This window comes from Triticum urartu, chromosome 5A (genome assembly GCF_056163025.1).
Source record: "Triticum urartu cultivar PI428250 chromosome 5A, HENAU_Tu73, whole genome shotgun sequence".
Classification (NCBI taxonomy): Eukaryota; Viridiplantae; Streptophyta; class Magnoliopsida; order Poales; family Poaceae; genus Triticum; species Triticum urartu.
The window spans coordinates 599,147,935-599,156,810 of NC_141877.1; the positions used below are offsets into that span (position 1 = coordinate 599,147,935).

At 47.0% G+C, this 8,876-nt stretch overlaps 1 protein-coding gene across 1 annotated transcript; it reads left to right on the forward strand.

The window, feature by feature from the left end:
- The first annotated feature begins 2,574 nt into the window (after window positions 1-2,574).
- LOC125508565 (uncharacterized) lies at window positions 2,575-3,767 on the forward strand. Its single transcript, XM_048673319.2, has one exon. The coding sequence runs from the start codon at window positions 2,586-2,588 to the stop codon at window positions 3,765-3,767; it is 1,182 nt and encodes a 393-aa protein (XP_048529276.2). The 5' UTR covers window positions 2,575-2,585.
- The last annotated feature ends 5,109 nt before the right edge of the window (window positions 3,768-8,876 follow it).

The following is an 8,876-nucleotide window of genomic DNA, read 5'->3' on the forward strand; positions in this document are numbered from 1 at the left end:
AGTGATTTATGTGCTAGTCACTGAAGCTGATGGCACTGAAAAACTTGGTATCCACGGAGTTGGCCTCTGCATGCTGCAGATCAGCAGATCCGAAGCAGAGGCCGCCCATGTTCTCAACCCATGGAAAAAGAATAGAGCGGAGCGGGGAGGCTGCGAGAGATGAGGGTTACCATGGAGGTGAGGGTGGAGACGCCGGCCATGAGGGAGGTGGTGGCAGCCCAACGGCGGCGGGCGAGGACGCCGTAGAGGGTGGCCACTCAGAGTGTCCAGAGCAAGGCAATCTCGAGCCAGAAGGTGCCGCGGAGTGTGATGTACAGAACTCTCTGCTCACGCTCTAGTCTATAGCACGAATTCATGGATACAAGGTACTCCCTCTGTTCGGAAATACTTGTCATCAAAATGGATAAAAGGGGATGTATCTAAATGTATTTTAGTTTTAGATACACCTCTTTTTATCCATTTTGATGACAAGTATTTTCGGACGAAGGGAGTAGCTTGTAGGGTTTGGAACGGGGAATTAGAGAGGAGAGATACAACTTGGAGAGGAAGAAGTCTGAAGAGAGACGCAAGGATCAGAGCATCTCAAGCGCAGATCCCGCAAATTGGACCATCCGGCATAATAACCGCGTTGTCTTGAATATTTTTTTTGGGTTCCCGAATCCGCGAGCCCATTTCCTCCATATCTACGGGATTTCATCCGATTTTGCCGGCCCCCTTTCCTTTGGCGCGAATGCATTTCCGTCGGCTTCGGTTCGCGCTTCCATCCCCCCCGGCCGTCGCTGCCGCCGCACATCCCCGCCTGTTCTTGTTGTCCCCGGTTTGATGCAAAACAACTTCAGTCATAGCCCAAAGTGGGGCTCTATGCGAAGGAAGGCCTCGCAGAAGGTTATGTAGGTGGCTATTTGGAGGATGAAATTGGGCGCAAGGTGATGGAATTGGAGCCCATATAAAAGAATAATAGGCCCCGAAGAAAGAGATGGATTGGGAACCGGAGACCTCAAATGAGGTGATAGACAAAGATGACCCACTCACCCTCCTCAGGAGTTGGGATCCTCAAAGCTGAGTAGATCTCATCCCCTACCAGGGGCGAGCAGCATTTGACCACGCCTTAGGGCAGAAGGTAACCGCTCCCCTGGAGCTCGGTTACTCTGACCGTCGTTGAATATGATTTTCTCCGTGCGGGTGGCGGATAATCTGGAGCGTAACCCAGGAAAAAGGCCAAAAGCATATGGGCCTTAGACCAGTCCATCGTCGCATGCCAACAAAACCGACTAAATCTCACCCGTACCGATAGATAACTCGGTCTCACCACTGGGCACGGGGGAGTGGGCCAGCATAGTACTGTAGCGCCTCTAGCTTGAGTTTTTTTTCTTTCTCTGATGTGTTTTCTTATCATTTTCACCGTTTGCATAGTTTTTTTCTTCTTCTTTTGGATTATTTTGTTTTCCTTTGTTTCTTTCTCCTGTTTTTCACCGGTTTTGTTTTGTTTTTCTCTTTTTCATTTTTATTTTAATTTATCAAATTGTTCGACAGATGTCTACATTATTCATACACATTGTACACTCGTCGTATACATTTGGAAAATTATACTTGTTTAATATTTTTACAATACATGATAATTTTTTTTCAAATATATGTTTTGATATATACGTTTCCATACACACTGTACATTTAGTGTATACATTTAAAACTTTCTTTATACATGTTTAAAAATTTTCGAACGCATGATTAACCTTTTTTCGTATACATTTTTCCTTTGAAAATTTGCTGAATAGGTGTAATTTTTATTGATAATGCACGTTGATTTTTTTTGAATTGTAAGAAACTTTCTTTAAACTATACATTTTTTTACATTGTATATAGCATGTTTTCTAGATTCCGTGGTTTCTTTAAATGTAATTTACATTTTGTAATGATACAAAAAAAATTTAGTTAAGCAAACATTTTTTCAAATTGTATATATATTTTTTAAAATGCCACACACATTTTATGGAAACATCTGTTTTTTTAATTACAGAAACATTTTTTGAATGCTATCAACATTTTTAAAAAGTACACTAGCTGTTTTTTACAATGTGTTGACATTTTTTTAAACATTAAAGTAATTTTATGTCTTTATAATATATTACCCCATCCCAAAAAGCTTGTCTTAGATTTATGTATCTATACATCTGTATCTAGACAAATCTAAGACAAACTTCTGTGACAGAGTGAGTATATATGTATCTGAAATATTTTAGAATATTTCTTTTGAAAATATGAACAGAGAGAGTTCGTATTGTGCACGGATTCCAGGGCCTATTCCAAAGACTCTCTCAGTTCTCCAAGACAGCGCCGGTTACTTATCTGAAGCGGACTCGAGGTCCTATTCCTACACAGCAACTCCCCCAGTTATCCTCTCTCCAAGACAGGGCCCGTACGCCACGGACGACGGTACGTATCTGAAGCGGAGTTGTAGTCCCGATCCATCTCTTCCTCCCTTTTTCGGCCGTCATATTGCCCCTGAGACACCCGTCAGCTCCGATTGCAAAACCTCCTCAAAACCATCCACTACTAGGTCTTCCAACTCTCGCATCTCCAATCCAATGGCGCAAGCCCCAGGAGATCCCTTCTCGTCGGGCTTCCGACACGCCGCGCAACCACACGTCGAGAAATACCTCTTGCCGTTGAAGAAGAGGGCGGCGCCCACGAGCGACGGTGGCGACCGCAGCAGCGCCGGCGATCCGTTCGTGGTCCCGCCGAAGAAGAGACGGGTGATGGTGGACACCGGGGGCGAGGGCAGCACCAGCACCCACGCGATCCCGGCTCAGAGCCGGCCTAGGCGAGTGGCGGCGTGCAACGTTGCGTACGCGAGCATGGAGGACGAGGAAGCCGGCACGTCGGCGGCCGGGGCGGCAGGATCGAAGAAGAAGAACAGGAACAGGAATAGCGGTAAAAACAAGGGACCGCGGCCGGCACGGGGCGCCGCCGCCCCGCTGGTCAACAGGCCGCTGCGCCTCAGCATGGAGCAGCAGCAGCACCTGAGGTCGCTCGGCGCCACGGCCCCGCAGTTCGTCTTCATGAAGACCCTCCAGAAGAGCGACGTGGAGCGCAACCAGAACCGGCTGCTCTTCTCGTGCAAGCGCGAGTTCATCCAGGCCCACCCCATCACCTGGCTCCTGGCCGAGGAGGAGACATACTTCGTGCATGAGTGGGGCGACGGGCTGAGCGTGGGCGTCATGGACGACCACGACAAGCAGTTCAACTTCAAGCTCAAGTACCTCGACTCCAACGGCGGGTACCGCTTCATCGGCCCCGGCTGGAAGGACTTCGTGGCCGAGAACAAGCTGCTGGAGCCGGTGAGCGACGGCCTTCACTTTGTCATCGAGCTGTGGGCGTTCCGGTCGCCGTTGTTGCCCGCGCAGCCCGAGGGTCCCGACGTCGAGGGTCTGGAGGGCCACCCTGACGGCACCCTCGGGTTTCTCTTCCGAGTGTATCACGACGAGAGCAGGGACGACGTCCACCGCGGCGGCGAGGAAGAAAGGCGGCCGGTCCAGAAGACGAAGAGGCAGGCGCCGGCCAAGGCGGTGCCATCAAAGAAGCTTGCGGGTGCCGGTGCGCATGTGAGTCAGGGCCAAGCCGTGGCGCGGGACGTGACGAGGGCTGAGATAGTCGAGGCGGTTGGGGAGGAAATGGCGGATGCCTTGTTCGGGCTGTTGATGCTAAGGTCCAGTGGGCCCGTTCCAATGCTTAAATTTGAAAATACATCGTCTGCTCAGATTTGCTAGGAGAAGAATTTGACGCATCCAGAACACTCGGACCGTATCGCACGCATATGCAGACAGATTGTGCGACTCCCCAACACTTTGGGTCCTAAATTTTTACACTGAATTTATCATTACTTTATATAGCCATTCTCCTTCTAAAAGAAGAGTTAATCTCCATATTTGTCGTGTCCTTGTTTCCCGTACAACAATACAACATCCCGACCGTAGCTTCGACTAGATCGCTTTCTTTCCGTTCCTTAATTTCCTGAGCATAGCTTTCTTTAATTCGATCAAAGAAACTTAATTCACAGATGCCAGAGTTAAGAGCTGTTTGGCAGTCCTCCAGCTCCCTGAAATCTCAGAATCTGTGGAGCTTCTTTTACCCTGCTCCGTCAGTTTTAACTACAGAGTCTCCGAACAGGCCCTTAGAATGAGCGCATGCCAAAAGAAAAATGAACTGGGCTCCCTCCTGACCCCTCATCAAGTTTTTCTTGGACTCCCACATCTCCGTCCTTGTGAGTCTCTACACACGCGTTTGGTTGATCGCATCGTTTTTTATCTCTTTGCATACTTGTCCCAGTTAAGCTTGACCGAGCATATGCAAGGTAAAAACCATCATTTGTATGTTGATTAGTCTGGATGTGACGAAACGGAAGGCAAACTGAAGCCGTCCTTGTGAGGGTCTATAGATTTCTGGTCAGATTTGGATCTGGCCTGGAAAATGTTGCATGTTGCAAGGACAACATCTGAGAAGAGTCCTGGCAGCACTATGGAAAACTATAAAAATCTTTGCTGCTCTTGCTAGTCTCTGTGGAACGTCGATGATAGCAGCGACAGCTCAGATGCTGACACCGACAGCTCTGTATCAGAGTTGAGTGCAGCTCCGTTACCCCAAATCTGTTAGCAGCTTATTCCTGGAGCCTTTTAGCAAACAGCCGCATGCCCCCTTTTGTTCTGCTTAATGCAGACCATGCTCTTCACTTGGGCATGTATGACTGGTTTCAGTAGTCAAATTTCGTTTAGCTCAAGTCAAGTGCAATGTTCCTGACATGCCCTACTGCTTGCCTGTCTGCATGTGACGCTAGCACCTTCCTGGAAAAGCCCGTTGAAACAAATGATACTAGCACATTCCTTGGTAAAATGCAGGTGCCAAAGATTTTTAGATGAGTATTTTTCTGAGATTAGACTTCGCACTTACAAATCGTAAAGCCCTAACATCTTTACGAGCCTTATAATCCAACAACAGACCTACCAATTTAGAAAGTCATTTGGTTTTGTTGCTGCTGATAGTATGTCCTCTACTCTACACCCTGCTATTCCCCTCCTATAAAACCTGTAACAAAAAGTTCTCTCCATAACAGATTTCCTTCTTGAGATATGATGCTTTTCAAGTTTTATTTACAGTCGCCAGCCATCTCCCTGTGAGATCTTAAAAAATCTGAAGATGTGTGCATGGTGTTGGAAATATTAGCACTTTTCCGACTAATCTAATCCATGAGTAAACAGTAAGCATGACATAAAAGGTATGCATCTTATAGCAATACCTAAGATACTAGCACGTATAGAACATAGAATCGAACCTTCTATGAGCAGCACATATACGGCTAGCATAAGTACGAGTAAACGAGCGATGAACAGATCATACCCTCCGGTTGGCCAGGCCAACGCGGCGGCGGCAGCAGCAGCCTCGGCGTCGTCCGTGGCCTTCTTCTTAGCGGCGGCGTCGTCGGCCATGGTGTCGATGCAGAGGAAGTAGTGGAAGCAGAGGCGAACGGAGTTGGGGACGGATCAGGAGCAATCGCGTCGAGACGCTCCCCGAAAACCTTATTGCCGTTCTCCCGGGCAGGATCTCGAACGACAGGGTTCTGGAGGCACCTGCTTTCCCGACCAACCGTGCACGCGGTCGTCGAGATGGGATCGCCGGAAGCAGCACAGAGAGAGGAACAGTAGATGACGGCTAGGGTTGTACGAGAGGGAGTGAGTGAACTGAGTTAGGGTTCACTCCACTGGCCAGCGCAAATAAGATTCAGCTCGGCTCATTCCTGCAACCCGCGGCGCGCTCGCGTCATGACGAGGCGAGGCGAGGCGGGTGGCGGAGGAGGAGGAGCGCGCGTGTACAGCTCCTATTCCCAAGCTCCCAATAGCAAGTGATAGAGCAACCCTTATAAAGAGGTCTCACTCTTCTTACTGTAGCAGTATGGGACTAAACTTTCCACACTTCCCACCACTTGCCGTACACATGCATGGGCCTTAGAGATTAACTAGGAATTATTGTCTTATATGGGCCTAAGCCCATCCATAATCCATCAATCCCCCACCAGATCTCGAGGCACATAAGTGTGTCAACTGTTCCAAACAATGTTACCAGAATTTTCAGTGGAGACTGTTAAGTTGAACTTCCACGTAGAGCAATAGGATTAGACTTCTTCACAACTGAACAATGGACTATGCCTTGAATTGTCAGTTTGGCGTGTAGAAGTTTCGCCTATTGTCAGCTGATACTTGGCTGTCAAAAGCTAAACCCCACGGGTGGAGCTTATTAGTCATACTCCGTACCTTCTCATAAGCTTCCTAGAGATCACCCAATCTCATAGACTGTGACCAGCAGTCGGGATCACATAGGTGTGTTCCTCCAAAGAATGCTCTGTAGGTTAGCATCTTGCTTACATAAGCTTTGGAACACATTAAGACAAAAGTCAGCCTGCCTTACAGAATTGAGAGTATTGTGCATCTCCAACTGAGTGGGTTCATTAAGGATACTTTCCTCAGTTGACCGCTGGATTGTTTTCCCAAGTCCTAATTCACGGGATCTCCGATCACATAGGTTGGGTTACCCCCATGGCAACTTACGTGGGTCTCATACACATCTCCCTCGATGCATTTTCTATCACAATCCGTGATAGCCCTTTTGTAAAAGGGTCTGCCAGATTCTTAGCCGTCTGGATATAATCCAATGCTATTACTCCGGAGTTTCTTGATTTTCTGACAGATTTCAATCTTCTTCTTATGTGCTTTGTGGATTTCATGTTGTCCTTTGAACTCTTAGCCTTGGCAATCACTGTTTGATTGTCACAGTTCATAAGGACAGCCGGATATCCAAAATGGCTCAAAATCTTCTCAACATAGTGGGATTGCAAAAGTGTAATTCCACCCTCAGAATTTCTTAGTAGCTTGATGTTCAGGATAACATCAGCCACACCCAGGTCCTTCATCTCAAAGTTGTGAGATAGAAAAGACTTGACCTCCTCAATGACCTTGAGGTGGGCCCCAAATATCAGTATGTCATACCTTGACAAGATTTTGAAGTAGTTCAAAATGGAACAGTCAAAGAAAGAGTTCTTGGCTGTATTACAAGGTGTGAAATTGAGTAAGACTCAAAGCCCGACCACGGCAGAAGATAGAAAGAGAATGAAAGTCATTCCCTATGCCTCAGCCATGGGTTCTATAAAGTATGCCATGCTGTGTACCAGATCTATTGTATACCCTACACTGTGTTAAGCAAGGGAGTACAATAGTGATCTAAGAGTAGATCACTAGACAGCGGTCAAAATTATCCTTAGTGGAATAAGGAAATATTTCTCGATTATGGAGGTGACAAAAGGTTCGTCGTAAAAAGTTACGTCGATGCAAGTTTTGACACAGATTTGGATGACTCTAAGTCTCGATCTAGATACATATTGAAAGTGAGAGCAATTAGCTAGAGTAGCTCTGTGCAGAGCATTGTAGACATAGGATTCGCAAAATACTTACGGATCTGTATGTGACAGACCCGTTGACTAAAATTATCTCACAAGCAAAACATGATCACACCTTAGTACTCTTTGGGTGTTAATCACATAAGCGATGTGAACTAGATTATTGACTCTAGTAAACCCTTTGGGTGTTGGTCACATGACGATGTGAACTATTGGTATTAAATCACATGGTGATGTGAATTAGATTATTGACTCTAGTGCAAGTGGGAGACTGAAGGAAATATGCCCTAGAGGCAATAATAAAGTTATTATTTATTTCCTTATATCATGATAAATGTTTATTATTCATGCTAGAATTGTATTAACCGGAAACATAATACATGTGTGAATACATAGGCAAACATTATGTCACTAGTATGCCTCTACTTGACTAGCTCGTTGATCAAAGATGGTACCAAACGTCACAACATAACTGGGTATTATAAAGGAGCTCTACAGGTGTCTCCAAAGGTACATGTTGGGTTGGCGTATTTCGAGATTAGGATTTGTCACTCCGATTGTCGGAGAGGTATCTCTGGGCCCTCTTGGTAATGCACATCACTTAAGCCTTACAAGCATTGCAACTAATGAGTTAGTTGTGAGATGATGTATTACGGAACGAGTGAAGAGACTTGCTGGTAACGAGATTGAACTAGGTATTAAGATACCGATGATCGAATCTCGGGCAAGTAACATACCGATGACAAAGGGAACAACGTATGTTGTTATGCGGTCTGACCGATAAAGATCTTCGTAGAATATGTGGGAGCCAAAATGAGCATCCAGGTTCCGCTATCGGTTATTTACCGGAGACGTGTCTCGGTCATGTTTACATTGTTCTCGAACCCGTAGGGTCCGCACGCTTAAGGTTTCAATGACAGTTATATTATGAGTTTATGAGTTTTGATGTACCGAAGGAGTTCGGAGTCCCGGATGAGATCAGGGACATGACGAGGAGTCTCGAAATGGTCGAGACGTAAAGATCGATATATTGGACGACTATATTCGGACATCGGAAAGGTTCCGAGTGATTCGGGTATTTTCGGGGGTACCGGGGATTTACGGGAATACGAGGAAGAAGTAATGGGCCTCATGGGCCAAGTGGTGGAAGAGAGGAGGTAGGGCGCGCGCCCCCCTAGCCCAAACCGAATTGGACTAGGGGGCCGGCCCCCCTTTCCTCCTTTTCCTCCCTCTCCTTCCTTCTCCTTCTCCTTCCCTTCCTTCCCCTCTCCTACTTGGACTAGGAAAGAGGGGGGAATCCTACTTGGAGTAGGATTGCCCCCCTTGGGCGCGCCTCCTCCCCTTGGCCGCCTCTCCCCCCTTGCTCCTTTATATACGGGGGCAGGGGGCACCCCAAAGACACAACAATTGATCATTGATCTCTTAGCCGTGTGCG

Excerpts from the sequence above, each read along its gene's own strand:
- LOC125508565 (XM_048673319.2), top strand. The coding sequence starts at position 2,586 with ATGGCGCAAGCCCCAGGAGATCCCTTCTCGTCGGGCTTCCGACACGCC.